At 37.3% G+C, this 18,365-nt stretch overlaps 1 protein-coding gene across 2 annotated transcripts in view; it reads right to left on the bottom strand.

The window, feature by feature from the left end:
- slc2a9l2 (solute carrier family 2 member 9, like 2) overlaps nucleotides 1–18,365 on the bottom strand; it is a 278,540-nt gene that overhangs the window by 103,758 nt on the left and 156,417 nt on the right. For both annotated transcript variants that reach the window (XM_088913608.1, XM_088913616.1), the window contains exons 10-11: nucleotides 10,493–10,594; nucleotides 8,642–8,717 (exon numbers count right to left, since the gene is read on the bottom strand). In XM_088913608.1, the coding sequence (XP_088769734.1) occupies nucleotides 8,642–8,717; nucleotides 10,493–10,594 (178 nt within the window). The remainder of the gene's footprint in view (nucleotides 1–8,641; nucleotides 8,718–10,492; nucleotides 10,595–18,365) is intronic.

Here is an 18,365-nt window from a genome sequence, read left to right as displayed (position 1 = left end):
AAATGAATGTGGATTACGCTATACTAAACTAAGCGCTTAACATCCAGTATTTCATCAAAAATGTCAATATCACATTTGTTAGAAATAGTAGTAAGTACGTTTGTATGCTAAATACTTTTGGAAAGCAACAACAACAAAAGGTTTATGCTACTTATAAATATGTGTTTGATAAAGCCTATCTTATATAAGAGTAATATCAAAAGTCCTATTTGCTGTAGGAGAATATCATCACAGTATATAGTATAACAATGTACAGATGCAGCCATTCAAAGTGCGCGTTACAGACACGTACCACAGGTGGCGTCGCGCAGCGTGACGCAAGATGACGCGTGGCACCGCAGTACGTGATTGGTTGACCAACAGGGGCACTCGTGGTCCGTTGGTCTGTCGTAGAAAGACTTACAGTAAACGTCTTTGCTGTGCCCGTTGTAGATATTGAATTTTACCACTGAAGGGAAATCTTAGTAGCTGAGCATAAAAAGAATAGGAGCATACTGTAACGCGTGTGAAGGCCATAAACTATATTAATTTTGGAACATAAACATACAGTATATACAGTAGCTGGTCTTGGTACTTTAAAGAAAAAAATACACACCAGTATTCCATTTCTCCCTAAACATTTTAAGCTTCGAAGTCTTTAACTAACGTGATACCGGAGTCAACAAGCATACTTTTAGAATTTGATTAAAAGGGAATATAATATGGAATCGCGTATCTAAAGAATTTAATAACGGTATGATTATATCCGTGTACTGCGACAGGGCTGTGTAGGGCTGTTTCGCCTCTCACTTCATGCAACTGTACCAGGAAGAGGATTTCTTTCTATTCGAAACGTGTATTTTAAAAGTTTAAGAAGTAAAAACCTTACAGCGTACACAGATTTCTAAACTGATCAGGATCGTTATCTTTGTCTTATGCATAATAATGTTCACCGCTCTGTCCAGCAAATTAATAATAAACTTTATTTTATATAGCATTTTATACGAATAAGTAATTAGATTGCTCATAAACCTAATCACTTGCTTTTTCTTTTTATTTAGGCTCAGATTTCAACTATAGATCGTATTATTAATAACCATAATAACAACCAACCAACAAAAACAACCATATAAACATAATACCAACCAAAAACATAGATAACGACCACAATACAAAATCAAATATATCAAACCATTATACTCTCGCAATTCCTACAATTATCATAATCCCGCCCCTTATGCAAAACCAAACCCTCCTCCCATCCCAGTTTCTCCTCTTTATCATAAACAAAATCCACTTCAATTTTCAACATAAAGCCTTACTGCTTGCTGGGTTTTTGAGGGGGGGTGTCTTTCGCTGGAAATCTCGCCTGCTTCTACTTTACAAGTACAACCCCCTCTCTGCAGGAGTGCTGGCTGTGACGAATTAAACCGGTTTCACAAGTATTGTAGGTACAGTGTTAACTGGTAGCTGGGCACCTCAATTAAGTCGCTTTAACATGCTAATGCATTGGTGTATCACTTTATTTTTTAACAAACATTTCTTTGAAAAAATGAAACGTTTCCCTTGGTCAGAGATTAAATAAAACCTCACTCGCACCAAACAAATTTATATTTCTAAATATCACAACATGATCGAATTTAAGTCTTTTTAATAACAATGAATAGTCACCTATGCGTTACAAAATAAACATTTATATTGATTTGAATCGCGTTTTGATTTAAATCGTAAACGCGTGTTTAAATATATGTGTTTAAAGGCGATATACTGTATAAAAGCGCTGATTCTTATGGAGTGTGTTCCGCCGGGGATTCAAAAAATTTATTTTTTTTAATCGTGTATCTAAGGAAAATTGCAGTATAACTTTGTTAATGCACAAACAGTGGCATGTTACATTATAATTTGGGTGTCTCCCCTTGCCAGAAAGCTCTAAATTGCATTTTGAGTGCGGTTTTTGACTTTTTCTAAATTGCAACCCATAAATAAAGCTGATAAAGCTTAGACTAACTGTATTCTAAACTGTATTACAACGTAAATTGCAAAAATGCACTTGGAATCTGTCCAAGCCCTCCTACGAAAATTATTTAAACTGCGACACTGATCATTCATCTCTAAATAAACTTTATTTTATATAGCGTTTTAGGCGAATAGGTAATTAGATTGCTCATAAACCTAATCGCTTTTTCTACATAAACACAGCGTGATTGCTCTCTGAAAATGCTTTTCCTTTATATTTAGGCTCAGATTTCAACTATAGATCGCATTATTATAAACTTTCTTGGAAAAATGTATTTTATGTAAACCACGTTTGCTATTAATTCATTTAGGGCTAAAATACGTTCATTGTCTTCCAATCGAGTCGAGTTGACATTAGAAGCTTGCCACTCCCGGACTGTTACACCAATGCATTAGCATGTTAAAGCGACTTAATTGAGGTGCCCATCTACCAGTTAACACTGTACTTCCTACAATACTTGTGAAACCGGTTTAATTCGTCACAGCCAGCACTCCTGCAGAGAGGGGGTTGTACTCGTAAAGTAGAAGCAGGCGAGATTTCCAGCGAAAGACACCCCCCCTCAAAAACCCAGCAAGCAGTAAGGCTTTATGTTGAAAATTGAAGTGGATTTTGTTTATGATAAAGAGGAGAAACTGGGATGGGAGGAGGGTTTGGTTTTGCATAAGGGGTGGGATTATGATAATTGGAGGAATTTGCGAGAGTATAATGGTTTGATATATTTGATTTTGTATTGTGGTCGTTATCTATGTTTTTGGTTGGTATTATGTTTATATGGTTGTTTTTGTTGGTTGGTTGTTATTATGGTTATTAATAATACGATCTATAGTTGAAATCTGAGCCTAAATAAAAAGAAAAAGCAAGTGATTAGGTTTGTGAGCAATCTAATTACTTATTCGTTTAAAACGCTATATAAAATAAAGTTTATTATTAATTTGCTGGACAGAGCGGTGAACATTATTATGCATAAGACAAAGATAACGATCCTGATCAGTTTAGAAATCTGTGTACGCTGTAAGGTTTTTACTTCTTAAACTTTTAAAATACACGTTTCGAATAGAAAGAAATCCTCTTCCTGGTACAGTTGCATGAAGTGAGAGGCGAAACAGCCCTACACAGCCCTGTCGCAGTACACGGATATAATCATACCGTTATTAAATTCTTTAGATACGCGATTCCATATTATATTAGCAGAAAAGCTTAAACTACCACTTTTTCACACGCTATTTCACATGCTAGTTAAATACTTCGATGCTTGAAATGTTTAGGGAGAAATGGAATACCGGTGTGTATTTTTCCTTTAAAGTACCGATTCCTGGAATCTGACTGGCTGACACCCTTCTGAAGTGGTTCCATAAAATCTGGTATACGGAAAAGAAAGCATTGATAAAAAAAGCCTGGATTCTCATGTATCTCATACAAGTATATTTAAATACAGTCTTTGCTGTGCTCTTGAGGATCCTTGTGATATTTTGAGCTCTAGTTGAATGATAAGTGTCGCATTTTAAATCATTTTCGTAGTTAGAAATTATGAAACGCCCTGTTAAAAGCAAGGGAGTGTTTATGCCCTTTGAAGTAAAACAAAATGCCTGACAAAGTATGGCTTGGACAGATTCCAAGTGCTTGTACAAATGTGCTAAAGAAATTATACTTTGAGTATACAGCTTGTCCAAAGTCATTCATTATTAATACTATTAGTAATATCTTCGGTAAAGGCTTTGATGCATAAATATTTCTGATAAAGGTAGGTTGTGTACTTTTGTCCAGCTGAGCAATCTTGCTTTCATAAAATATATACGCGATTCAATATTATATTCAATATTATATATTATATATATAAAATGTTTAGGGAGAAATGGAATACTGGTGTGTATTTTTTCTTTAAAGTACCGAGACCAGCCATATACTGTATGTTTATGTTCCAAAATTAATATCGTTTATGGCCTTCACACGCGTTGCAGTATGCTCCTATTCTTTTTATGCTCAGGCACTAAGATTTCCCTTCAGTGGTAAAATTCCATATAAATATTCAATACTTAAACGGGCACAGTTAAGACATTTAATATACATATACATACTGTATACAGTACAGTTTGCATACGGTAATATGTTTATGTTCCTAAATCAATCTCTTTTATGAGCATGTGTAAGGCATGGTGAATCGATTCTCAAAAATTACTGTACTTTGCATGATTGGAAAAAAATGCGTGATTGCGAAATGTTGTGGTGTTACTTTTACAAAGACGGTCAATGAAAAAAAGAATGTGGACCAGGGCAATACTTTGAGTTTACAGCTTGTCCAAGGTCATTTATTATTAATACTATTAGTAATATCTTCGTTAAAGACTTTGATGGCTACAGCTCAAACATGAGAGGTTGAGCTTTATTAGCTCCACCTTGCGGAAATTCCGGATACTATTATTTTGCTAGCGGTATTTACCGGTAACTTGCGGTAGACTGCGTACAGCATACCGGAAAATAATGCGGTATCGCCCGCGCATTTTGAATGGCTGCATCTGTACTTAACAACACGTAAGATTAATTATGCCATGAAGAAATAAAAATGTGTTTTATTTATTATAAAACCACTAACATCAACACAGCACTTGCAGATTTCTTTCAATGTGAAAATGCTACGACTGAACCTGTGATTAATAGAGTTTACTACCGACAACAACATCACTGCTACCACACATGTGTGTGACTTGTACCTTCATTACTAATGATTTAATGTGGTCCCAGTATGTAACTAGAGCTAAAAGAAGGCAAAACAGTGCCTTTACTTCCTCAGCCAGTTGAAAACTTTGGTCTATCTTCAACTGTCCTTTCTTCATTCTACAGGTGCTATATTGAAAGTTTGCTTACGTGTGGCATTACACTGTGGTTTGGAGGCAGCTTGTTGTCTGACCGGAAGGCATTACAGGGGATAATCAGCTCAACCCCGTCCATAACTGGAATATAGCTTCCCTTTATTGTGTACAATTTTACAACTTGCTGTCTCAGGAAGGCTGGAAGTATTGCTAAAGACAACAATCATCATGGTTTCTCACTTTTCTCATCCCTTCCCTCTGGTAAGCGTTATAGGAGCATAAAGGCACAAACCTCCAGATTCAGAGACAGTTTCTTCCTATAAACTGTCAGATTACTGAATTCTACCCATACCACTGACTAAACTCATCTACATTGTACACCTACATTACCATTCACATTGATGTGTTTTTTCTATTCTCACACTGCTTGTTGAGAATGTTTTGTGATTCTTTAATGTCTTTGTATCAAAGCATAAATGCAAATAAGTATTTCATTTTATTTATGCATATGACAAATAAACTGAACTGAACTGCAATATTAGGGGATAAACAGTAGATTACAGAAATATCATGTTCACCATTGTATTAACAATTACAACAGATGACATTTTAAAACACATATAAATAAACCTATTGTATTTGACACCTGAATGTGAAATCACGGTGTATCCAGCAGGTATTATGTTTTGCTTACTGAGGCTGTAACGATTCAAAGAGCACCAAAACACACTTTCACCAGGTTTTACATTAGTAAATATGAATATATCCTGGCCCGCTTCCTGTTTAATATCTGATACATCCCTTATAACTAGTAGTCACTATGGGCTTAAGAGATTGTGAATGTAAAGTGAATTTTTAACAAACTGTGATATATAAAAATAATAAAAACATCAATATAGTATGCATATTAATTAGATTTCATGATCAGAACAAGTATATTTTTACAATTAAAATCTTAAATAAATATATTAGACATAGCGTCTTTAAAAATTTCAGATTTAAAAGTAAATTAACACAAACTTTTGTGTAGTCATTTGAAATCATTTGTCATGTACCATAACTTACCTTATGGTAAGGTGCATTAGTAACCAGGAGATGTCGATGCTGCCAGAACGTCACCCTGTGGTTTTAATGGGAATGTGAGTTCATAAGATAAAGCAGCATCAGTAACTATTGGGAATTTGTATTGAGGTTGTGTCAGATATTAAACTGCAAAGAACTTATCTTTTTATTTGATTTCATCTCTACAGTTGACCTACTGGATAATTGAGATGAAAAAAAGATGTTTTGACAATATGTTGCACATGTGGGTCGAATGTCAAGCCTGAATCAAATATAACCCCCAAGTTTTTCACTTTAGACCGAAGGTCAAGTACAGTACCATTCACAGATAGGGTTACAGCATTGGCTTTACGAAGTTGATGGGGGGTGCCAATAAGTATGACTTCAGTCTTGTCACAGTTTAGATGAAGGAAATTTTGAGTCTCCCATGTTTTTATGTCATAGATGCAATCAGATAGAACAGAGACAGCCACATCAGTGTCAGGTTTGGTATGGATGTAGATATGAGTATTAGCAGCTTAGAAATGATAGTTGAGGCCATGTGATCTTAAAAGCTGACCAAGTGGAAACATGTAAATGCTGAAAAGTATGGGGCCCAGTTTTGAGCCCTGAGGAACACCAGACTTAACAAGTCCAATTTCAGAACTAAATTCGCCAAGAGAGACAAAGTGGGAGCCATTAAACGTTAAGAGCATCTTTAAATTGCCTTGCTCTTTCTGAGCATTCTGAAGATTGTTGTTCTAGTGGTTCATTCATGTTATTACTTTATTTTTAATATTATTTTAAAATGTATCATACTATGCTATGTAAAAACAGAAATATGAATATTGTTTACGTATTATTTTATTATTAGAGAAAGTCTTCATTATGCCCAAGGGACGCTTTGTTGAAATCATTGTTCCAGCATTTTGGCTGGGATCAAAACTAGACCCTTTCAAACATTTCATTATCATTTACAACAATAAAGACAGCAAATATTAATGGAAAAGTTAAAACATTATAATATTTTATAAAGTATATAAACGTTATATAGTTTGAACAAACACATCAAAACCTTTCCAAAATAACCACAGCAGGTGCCCTCAAAAGACTTTAATAAAGAACATGTATATGTAGAAGGTGGAATATTTTATTTTGGCTACTGCTACCAGATATACAGTATGTATAATATATTTATATTAATAAATTAATATAATCAATGATGTGAGAGACATTATTATATTTTGTTTATTTTTTATTCAGCGACCAGAATTTCCCATTAGTTACATAATTCTATATTAATATTCCATGTTAAGCATATTAAGTGGATTTAAAGAAGTACAAAAAGGAAACTATTTAAATTAAGCAATTGTTTCACCAACATCTAGCACACCACAAATCTTTTGCCAGTGGATTATTCAGTGACATTTAACCTGACAATGAGTTCAGTCATGCATTCTGAGTGGCTGCATCTGTACAAGTTACCTTGTGTCCAAGCAAGGTATCTCAATGATCTACATCCTGACCACCCAGAAAACCCAGACTGCTACCCTGTATTCAGAAATCCTATATACTGTAATGCCTAAAGAGGCCAACAGGAAAGATAAACCAGCCTTCTAAATAAAACAGAATATTACTTAGATTTAAATGGCTCTTCCTGTAAATTTTGATACTCCAAAGTTACTGGGGCCCTATCTCCCTGTTCTCAAAAATGCATTGTTTTTAAGCTAGGGATTCTTTATAAAGGAAATCACAGCTCTCTAAAATAAAAGAATGGTAAACTTTCTTAAACAAGATCCAAATACTTTACTAGAATCCTCTCACCCGGCAGAAGTTTTCCCTCTGTTTCCTTTTTCACTCTGCCATTTCTCCACTGTCCACTTGCATACTCTTCTAGCTCTTTAGTTTCTCTTCTTTGTGTGTTTTATACTGTGTTGGACTCTTGGTGACTCATAATGATTTACAGAGAAGTTAATAACTAAGGTAAACTAGATGATTCCTTTTGATCGATGTGTCTCTAATTACTAATTACAGCTCAGCAAACACCTCACTTCTTACTTATTTCATTAAAGAACTGCAAATGTAAAAAATACAGTAGCTACTGTAGATGCAGACCATTATCTCTAGCTCCTGAGACACTCAATAGCCACATCAACAGCTCTTAACAATAACATATTACAGTATTTATTATACATAGAGAGTCTATGACTTTCATTTGATGTCAGTAAGACATTTCACAAACTCTTAACTGAAATTCACTCGTGATTTAAGTCAAGGGTAGAACCTTGCAAAATAAATTTGCAATTACTATTGTGATTTTGTGATATTTCTTACAGTGTCAACACGAAAGCACATGGTCTTTAAAGTTATATAAAGTAAATATTTAACTATGACTGTACAACAAAATATGACTGTCTCAGAAGATGTGCTGAATAAATCAGTCTGCAGACATACATTTTTATTTAATAACTAATGAAACAAATCTGTGTATTTCCTACATTGAAAAGAAACACGTCGTTTGATTATTTCCAAGCAATTCTTCCTAAGCATTAGTCTAGCAAAATTTAAAAGGTGTAGATTAACATAATTCTATATGAAAGTGAAAAACATACCTACATGTTTAAATATATAACTTGAAAGGCTTTATAATAATTAGCACGTTACTATCAAATCACTTTTTATGCAGTTAACACATTTTTCTGTTTCAAAGTGACATTAAAGAATTAAATTATCTGAATTATTAAGTGAAATGGATTTTAATTTTTTTAAAGCAATTTTGTAATAGTATAGTACATACCTGGACCAATACAAAATGATGCAATTACAGCCAAGATGCTTGTAAAACTCAGATAGGGCATCCAGCTTACTGTGCTCTGGAAGAATATAGGAAAAATAATTGAATATTAAAAAATATTGACGAAGGAAACACTATTGTAATCTTCATACAAGGAAAACCTAAGGACTATTGACTCACTGGTAAATATATTGTAACGCATATGGCCTCCATTGCTTGTGAGATCTGGTTTACCAGAGCGGTGACGTCACCACCCTTCCCTGTGAATAGCAGGGACCGCAGCCGCTGGGCTGACAGGAGCTCAAGAGGCTGGGTCCCTGTCGAGTGACACCGGAGGCCTGGTTTTGAGTCCCCGATCGTGGGGGGCTGACCTGATGTGGCAGTGGCGAGGGTGCCCACATGAACCCCGAAGTGTTACAATATTGAAGCATACACTTATATGTGGCTTGTGTTTGTTTTCTTGATTGTGTGCTGGTGTATGATCAAAACACAATGCCTAGAATTTAGAAAGTAGTCAAGTCCATGTATATTGAAGTCATTTGTGCTTATTTGAATTGCAAGAATAAGTAAATGCTTAAATGAGCATATAGTGTAAAATAGGTCCATTGAATTTGAATTTTAATACAACTAAGCCTGACTAACATGGGAAAATCATAAAATGGACCTGTTAAGAAAGCTTGCCATTCTGTTGTTTTTAGGAAACCTAAAGAATCCTAGGTTAAAACCAGTCTCTCCTGGTTAGTGGGTGCATTTTTAAAAATTGGGAGATAGTGTCCTATTCACTTTGGAACATAAAAATTACCAAAAGAGAGATTTAACTCAAGGTTCTGTTCTGTTTTACGTGGATGACAGGTTTATCTTTCTTGTTGGCCTCTTTAGGCATTATATAAAATGCAAGGGAGCAGTCTGGGTTTTTTTCTGGTTGGTCAGAAAGAGGGCTGTTTGTAGGTCTGGAGATCCTTGTTTGTAAATAGAGTAACTTGTATGTTGCATGTGTTGAATATTGTGTTATTGTCGTTATTACTAAATATTTGTTTAACCCAGTGTGCCTGATTGCTCTTTCCTGACAATGCTGTGCCGGAGAACAAAGATTTCAAATGCCTTTAATTATACCAACCGCTTGGTTAAACTCTTAGCATATCTTTTATAATTTGGGGTTTATGATTATTTATTTTAATTGATTGTTGTGCTCAGTCTATCTGTGGTAAATCTATTTTAGCATAACCTCCTATTTGTAAAAATAGTCTTCCCCAGTAGGGCTGTGAGCTACAATATGCAAAAGAAAGAATTTTATACAGTACATACAGTATTTTATATATTTCTTGATAGTCTGTGGCCACAGTAATATTTAATAAACTTGCCTGACCTGACTTGACTAAAATAACTTGACTTACAAACAAGGGGTGGTGTGGTGGCTCTTTGGCTAAGGATCTTTGGCTGGAAGGTTGGTTCGTATCCCGTGGCCAGCAGAGGATTCCTACTGAGCAAGGCCCTTAACCCCAACTGCTCCAGGGGCACCATATAAATGGCTGACCCTGTGCTCTGACCCCAAGCTTTTCTCCCTGTCTGTGTGTCTCATGGAGAGCAAGTTGGGGTATGTGAAAAGACAAATTCCTAATACAAGAAATTGCATATAGCGCAAAGGTTACACACTTTGGTGAACAGTTTATTGTGAGCACGGATCAAAGACTAAAACTTTATTTTAGCTTTCAGAGACTAGAATCTGACACTATAAATTATCTTATTGAAGATCTTATTATCTTATGAAACTGGCTACATGTAGTAGTTTCAAATATTGATTTTTATTCAGTTTTGCACTTTTCATTTTTAGAAAACAATAAGTAAGATACACACCTGGAAGTTAAGAAAAATTGTTAGTACTCCATAGCACACAGCCATAGCACCAAAGCCAGCAATGAGAAGTGGTCTTCTACCAACTCGTTCTATAACAAGGCCCTAGAAAAAAAGAAAATAACATTTTAATAAATAATAATACAAAAGTATATGCAGGTCACAAAGAATCCAAAAGTAATTTACATATATACTGTAATAAGAAGGCACCCACTTTATCCACCAATGAAGATACATCAAATCTGCGTGACATCAGCGAGGCCACAGAGCAGCCTTACTACATAGCACATCAGTTAGTTAAGTGAGAAATGGTTTCACAACTTGAATTAAGGGGGGACTTATTAAAGACCTGACAGGAAAAGCCCAGAGTGTAATTTATCTAGGGCACAGTGGTTAACACTCCTATGATTTTGAATAGTATTGCAGGTATTTTAATTACCTAGTAGTCAGAAAAACAGTTTAATTCCTCATCCAAAGTACAACAGTGTCCCAATTCATCATACTCAGGTATTGTTTTGGACATTCTGCTCAATGGGATAATTGCCATCTACCTGTCCAGTAAACCACAAACAGGAGTAACCTTTTTTGCGTTCACAGTTTCCTATAAATGGTCATCTCTGGCACCTTAAAGTCTGGGAAATTCCAAGGGAGTCTCATCCCAAGTTGTTTACAACTCTAAGGTCAGAGTGCATTGTTACTCATCATCAGTCAATCGGGAACTGGTAGGGCAGGGTAACCCCACGTGGGTCTCGGATGCCCATTAAACTTTCAACCAATGAACGACCGTAGTTCCTCCAGGTAAAACAGGCAGCACAGAGTTCCTCTTGGACATTCTCGACTCAGCACCTCCTAGACATTTCTCAGACTCAGCTCCTCCTGGACATCCTCAGACTCAGCTCGGAAAATCACGTAACGGCCAGTGTGTCTGAGTGCAGGACTTAACTTTTGTTCTAAGAGTTGAGAACGGAGGTCGCCAGCGCGTAACCAAAGGATACCCGAGGTTAGCCCAGCAGCAAGCCTCGTGAACCCACCGCGAATGCTCACCTTATGTGTACAAGTTAACTACGGTAGGAACTGTGGACAGCTGAAATCAATATTCAGAACTAGCGCTACATCAGGAACGAACCGGTCTTCTTTCTGTCTAAAGAGTGTGACCTGCTTGGACCCACAGTCACTTTTCTCCTGTGCACAACCTCTGCTAGTAAGCCAGAACTAACTAGCCGGTTTTCAGAGAGCCCACTGCTAGAGCATCGCAGCAAAAAATCTCTTCCTCCTTCCACCACGTCGCAAGCCGCAACAGCACTGCGTGGCACCGAGCCAGACAGCGCCGATTGGACACAGCAACAAGCCTGCCACTGCTTCTTTGTGTCAGCGGGAGATCTGAATCCACACAGATTGGATGAGTATTCAACATTCTGCATTACAGCTCGAGAATTCAATTGTTACCTCAATCTGAGTTGATATCAATTTAATTCCTATGAGTGATGTACTTGCTTTTGAGTATCTAGTGTAGAAGTTGTAACCAAGTTCATTTACGAAACGGTCTAAATGAATGATATACTGAATGTATGTCCCTCTTGGTTTGTAACTCTTCGTTATTGAATATATGCCTTTTGTATTCTGCTAACCCTCACTATAAGATCTGTTATGTTTATATGCACATTTTATGCATTAATAAATGTTTTCTCGTGTATTAGCATCCGTGTGTGTGCGTTGTTTGAGTTATCCCGCAAGGTTGATTCTAATAGCCATCAAATAATCTTTTTGTGACTTACTGCTACAATTAATAATTGTCCCAATAAGTGCACAAACCCCTACATTTATTGGTGTCTCGTGAGAGGATGCCTACACTGCTAAGACTTTAACAGAAGACATCTTCACTTTGGGTTACTTTAACATTTTTAAGATGCTGTAGTGATGTGAAGACTTTAATTTACTGTAACAATCAGAAATTGTAACACTAAATTGCAAGAATTTTTGACTACTTTTAGGAATCAATCAAACATAATAATTTACAGTCTCACACCCGATTGTTAATATACTGTACAATATACAATTTGTTGATATAAAACCAAAACATACATAGGAAACAACAAACATAATAGCAGACCATTTCACAGATATATTCTATGATATGATAGCTGGTCGTTCATTAAGGGATTATAAGGAGAAGAGTTAATAACTTGAGAGTTGAAATATATTGACTACAATGTGTTATGATTTACCTCATAGGTTTTAGCAGTCTCTTTTAATTACATTCCATAAATACACATTCAGAAATTCAGATTTGGAAATTTGTTTGGAATAATAGTTCATCTCTCGAGAATTACAATGTGAATAAAGAAGTTTTATACTCAATGATAAGTTCATTAATTGAGAAGACTGAGCAGGCTGGATTGGTCCATGGTCCAACATGGCAGCTGCTCACTCATTTCAGATAGTATCCAGAGAGTGTCCAGTGTGCAGAGAGCAGAGGAGAGAGCTTTGCCTAGAACTGAACCTAAGCAGCTAGTGTTGGTGTAGCGGAGCTGGTTGCAGAGCAGTGACATCACTGCCCTCACTATGTATAACAGGGACCTCAGCAGCCTGGGCTGAGGGAGGTCTCCTTTAGCTAAGCCGGCTGGTTCTCTATTGCGTGACGCTAGAGACCTGGGTTTGTGCCCAGGTAGAGAGGGACAAACTGGCAGGGCAGAGTGGTGAGGGCATGAGCCTGTGCAGAACCGCAACGGTCACATTGGTGCCATAACCCGGACGGGATTGTACTTCGCCTAGGTGAAGTTAGCAGGGGAGGATTTAGCGGAGCTGGTTGCAGCGTGGCATATAACAGGGACCTCTGGGATCTTTTCTGATGCATCCTCTTCCCCTGTGATTCTGACCCACTTTAGGAGGCAGCTTTCCTCATCCAGGACCCCAGGGCTGTCATCCTTCCCTTAGCCTAGCAGCTCCTTTCCTGCCCTGTGGAATCCTGCCCTGCACATTAGTCTGTTCTCCAACTTCCTTCATTCCTGCTGCCTTTCTGGCTTCTCTCTGAGGCAACCTTTTCTCCAGACATTTAGGACTCTTTCCTTTCTCTCACTTTCTGTTTCTCCTGCTGTCTGGGTCACTTTTTCCTTTTTCTGTTTTGTTTAGTTTCTAGCAACCTTCCAGTGCCCCAGCAAAGCCATCCTCTTCCTAGGCAGCCTAGCATCCTGTTCCCGCTCTGATGCTTGGTTGGTATCACTCTATTAGCTGGAGCTCCCTGAGAATTCCTTTGTTTCCCGGACTTTGACTGGGATTAAGTATGGCTTTCTTTGTCACCCCTTCCTTGCAGATGTCTCCCCCGGTGATCCAAAGGTTGCCTGGGTGTTCAATTTCTTTCGCACTTGAGCGCTTCTACTGGAGTGAGAATTCAGGAAGACTGAGCTGGTACCGCACGCTTGGCCTGGTCAGTGAAGCTTTTGTGGAAAAGCACACCTGTGATCCCTGGTGACTCTTCCTTTCTTCAGTGTTTTGGCCTTCAAGCTTGGTAACCTATACCCCTGGGTTGCCCTTCAAGACCTCTGTGGTTCCCTTTTGTCAGGGAGCTCACCAATTGGTTCCACGCGAAACTTGAGGCTTCCTGATTCCGACTGACGGGTTGTGTTGCTGTGTCAGAATTCTTGGCATTAAGTTGAATTCATTCACTGTGGGTGTCAAACTCCATCACAGCTGCGTCTTGTCACTACTCCTGTTTGTGGTGTTCATGGGGCGCAGCTGAGGATGTGAGGGTGTCCGATTGGGGGGGTGTAAGGGTGGCATCTCTGCTATTTGCAGATGATATTGTCCTTTTGGCATTATCTGACTGTGACCTTCAGCGTGCACTTGAGCAATTTGCAGCCGAGTGTGAAGCAGCTGAGATGAGAATCGGCACCTCCAAGACTGAGGTCATGGTTTTCTCCCGGAAAAGAGTGGATTGCTGTCTGAGTTTGAAGACAAAGCTCTCGGTTTACCAGCTGATCTATTGTCATGAGCTGTGGGTAATGACCAAAGGAACGAGATCGCGGATGGAAGCAGCAGTCTGGCAATCTGGGAGAGCCTCAGAGTAGAGCCTCTGCTCCTCCAGATTGAGAGGAGCCAGTTGAGGTGGTTTGGGTGGTCGGCTTCCACTGGAGCTGTTCCGAATGTCCCACTGGGCGGAGACCCTGTGGCAGACCCAGGACACGCTGGAGGGATTATATCTCTTGGATGGCTTGGGAGCGCCTGGGGATCCCTCAGGAGGAACTGGAATCTGTTACTAGGGACAGGGAAGTCTGGGCTGATCTACTCGGCTTGCTGCAACCACGACCCTCACCAGGAAAAGCGGAGTGAAAATAGATGAATGGATGGGTTGTATTGAGCAGTATGTACAGGGCTGGAGCTATGTCAAGCCAGCCTTTTGCTCTTTTCGCTAGGGATGCAGTGAGCTGGTTTTTGACCGACATGCCTCAACCTGTTTTCTTCCCTAACTGACTGGTTGGGGACAATCCTTGCTCCACTGGCCAGTTCATTTTTTAATTTTTTTTTTCCATTATCTTTTCCATTACTGACAATATGGGCTGATTGTGCCCCCCTGCCAAGTAATCAATTTTTCTATTATCCTCTCCTTTCCTTTTCACTTTCCCTCCATCCTGGAGCACTGAAGCACTCAAGCCCCAACCAGTAGGGTCTTTTTGGGCTTTTCTCCACTCTCGGTCTCTTGCACTTATGTTCTGACTAATCACAACACACTCTACTGTATCCGGCCGCTTTGTAATAAAGTTCACATGAAATACCAGCAGAAATCACTCCTATTTTAAATTTAGGCATATAGACATTTGGCATGTGGCACCACCAAGGATAATATGAAAAAGACATAAAGTAGATATTTTGAAAGATGTACATAAACTATGGAAACAGTTTCTACCAAGAATTATAGAAAACATGGCCTCTAGATCAGCTAACATTAATTCAAGGAGGTGCAACTCAGAAATCAGAACATGGAGCAAGTTCTACCAACTTTCTTTCTTCAAACTTTTTAGATAGAACTGAACCTCATTAGAACACATTTTAAAGGCCTTGTAAATTAGGCTGATTTCAACTTAATGCTTATTAAAACAAAAAAGCATCATGTTAAATGATTTAATGAAAGATATTTTGGTTGAATGCAATTGAGATTGCAACACACATGCTTCATGATACATCTGTGTCACGCTCCCTTGAGAAAACTGGACCAGATGTGTTAAGCTGCAATACAGTTGTCATTTTTCCATTTCAGCTTTCTCAGATATAAATATATGTGTTGGTGTACTGCTTCATAACTAAGTCTTTTTGTAATACAAACTGGAGTAGTTTTTTCCAAAAATATTGGATCTTCATTTTCTATTGTCCAGTCTCATATTTTCAAGGTTAAAGTTAAACTCTGCAATACTGGCCTTACTATTTTTGTATTGTCGATTTCTGAAAAAGTATTTTCATATATTCGTTGTTGAATTGTATCATTGCTAGCGATTGATTGCAAAATATATGTTTTGGACATTAAGCATACAGTAGGAAGTGTTTCCAGAAACACAATATATTGCCAGATATACAGTATTTCCTTGTGTATGGTAGAAGGTCTGGCTTCTACTTTGAGAGCAAGTTTCAGGAACATTCTCACTTTGGCAGATCAGGACAGATTCGATGAGAGTGATGTCATTGATTACGCCAGTCATTGATTACGTCAATCTTTTTTTTTTTACTTCAAATAATCCACTTTTATCAAATATCATTTCAGATCATGTGTGGTCCTAGAAATCTCAGAATATCTTCAGAAGTCCCTGGATCTATACAGATTTGTTTTATATTTTTTTTTTCTAAAAAATGAGAAAAATGGCATATTAAAAAGATTACTTACTCATGCTCTACCCTCCTCCGGATTTAGTCTCTCGATAAATTCTCACAATTCTACTTAATTATTCTTCATGATTCTTTAATGCAATTGTAAGTGCAGTACGACTGAGCATGTTCCCTGAGATTTAGTCAAGTGATTTTATTTTGATAATATTGCAAATACAACCTACAAAAAATTATTCAAATTTGTGCAGAAACATGAAGTGGATATTGACCGCAAAGAGGACAGCACAAAGGTGCAGTGCTTAGCATTGGTCGTGTGTCTAATTCTGGACCTGGGCTGCTATCTGCATGCAGTTTGTATGTCCTCCCCATGTTAATGTGGGCTTCCTCTGGGTTCTCTGGTTTTCTCTGACAGTCCAATGACATAATGGTAGGTTAATTGGTTTCTGAGGAGAATGGCCTATGTGTTAGAGTCTGCATGTCTGTCTGCGTGTGTGTGCCCTGGATAGACTTTGATAGACCTTGGTTGCTTGCTCTGGCTATCCCGCGAAATTTGATAAAGTGGTTAGAAAATGGATGGATGGATCAATCTAAACATATTGCTACACGCTGAGTCGTAACAAAATGTTTCAATGTCATTCTTTATTCTTTTTTTTTAATTATCATTCTTCATTCATTGAAGTTAAAACAATTCCAGGGAATGATAGCAGAACTGCCTTACTATTTCAATTATATCAGGATCATATTATAGAATCAAATAATGCCTGGGGAGGCAATGTAGTTTCTCTAAATACTGTATATACTGTACCACATAATCATGTTTGTTTCTGATGCAGATTAGAATAATCATCAGGATTATCACTTAGCAAAGTACCATGTGGAATAAAAGATTATCCATATTTAGAATACTTGAAAAAGAATTAGACACCCATTTCCATACTTAACCAGCTTTTGTTAGTATCCCAAAACATATCTAAAAAGTTGTGTACAACATCCTCTGGACACAGTATACAGGAAACGTCATATAATATCAGCAAATAGACATGAGCAAAGTCTGTGTTAATCATTGAATTATTAAGGTTTTATTTGGATACAAAATTCAAAACATTCCAAAATATTCTACCAGCAAAAAGATAATTATTCAAGTCCTTATTCCAGGTATTAATTATTAGGATTAAACCTTTTATGGGTTTCTAAAAAAATATAATTTATAAAATATATTTGCCCCTAAGGTCAAACATACTATGTGTTTGGTATATAGAAGATATCATCCCCCAGGGGATATTACAATCATGCATTGCAGAACAGAGACAGTAAAGAAACAGAAATAATTATACTCCTATTGCAATTGAAAGTTTTGTAATGAGTAAAAACCAGTCTCAGTGCAGGAAGGAGAAAGGATTACCTGTAACAAGACTATGATCATTGAAAAGGGGCTTGTTATAATTTCAGTGATTTCTTGGAGTCTGTCCACTGAAATTCTTAATTGCATAATTATCAGAGTGACTGGTAATCTACAGTACAATATCAAAGAGGTGCACCAGTATAGTAAAGTGACATTAAAGTTTTTACTGTGATAGATTTAAAAAATCTCATCATCAAAGTATTTCAGGTGATTGACCAGTGGCAAAATTAGAGGCAGGCCAACTCTTTCCACTGCAACAACTGGTGTTTGTAACTGGTGGATCTGTTAATTTTATACCCTAAAATAGCACAGAGACAGAGATGGTTAACAGATGAGACAGGAATTGATATACTTTGTCTAGATATAACAATGTATCATCAGCATAAAGCAATATACAATGTTGAGTATTATTACCATTAATGGTTGCTAAGAACTACAGTAAAAATCAGGTTGTATTAGAGTTCTCAGAGATCATGCAAACAGTAAATGTGAAATTGGGCATCACTGACAAGAGCACTAGATAGGAAACTGTGAAGAACACTTGTTTTCAGAAACAACAGTGTCTAAAAAGCACTATCGTTAATTTAGCATGTGATATTTTGAATAATATAACTATACCTGAACTTAGGCCCATATAATCCAAAACTGAAAAACCATATACTG

Source organism: Atractosteus spatula, chromosome 1 (genome assembly GCF_055471065.1).
Source record: "Atractosteus spatula isolate fAtrSpa1 chromosome 1, fAtrSpa1.hap1, whole genome shotgun sequence".
NCBI lineage: Eukaryota > Metazoa > Chordata > Actinopteri > Semionotiformes > Lepisosteidae > Atractosteus > Atractosteus spatula.
This window is presented reverse-complemented; position numbering and strand designations above follow the sequence as displayed.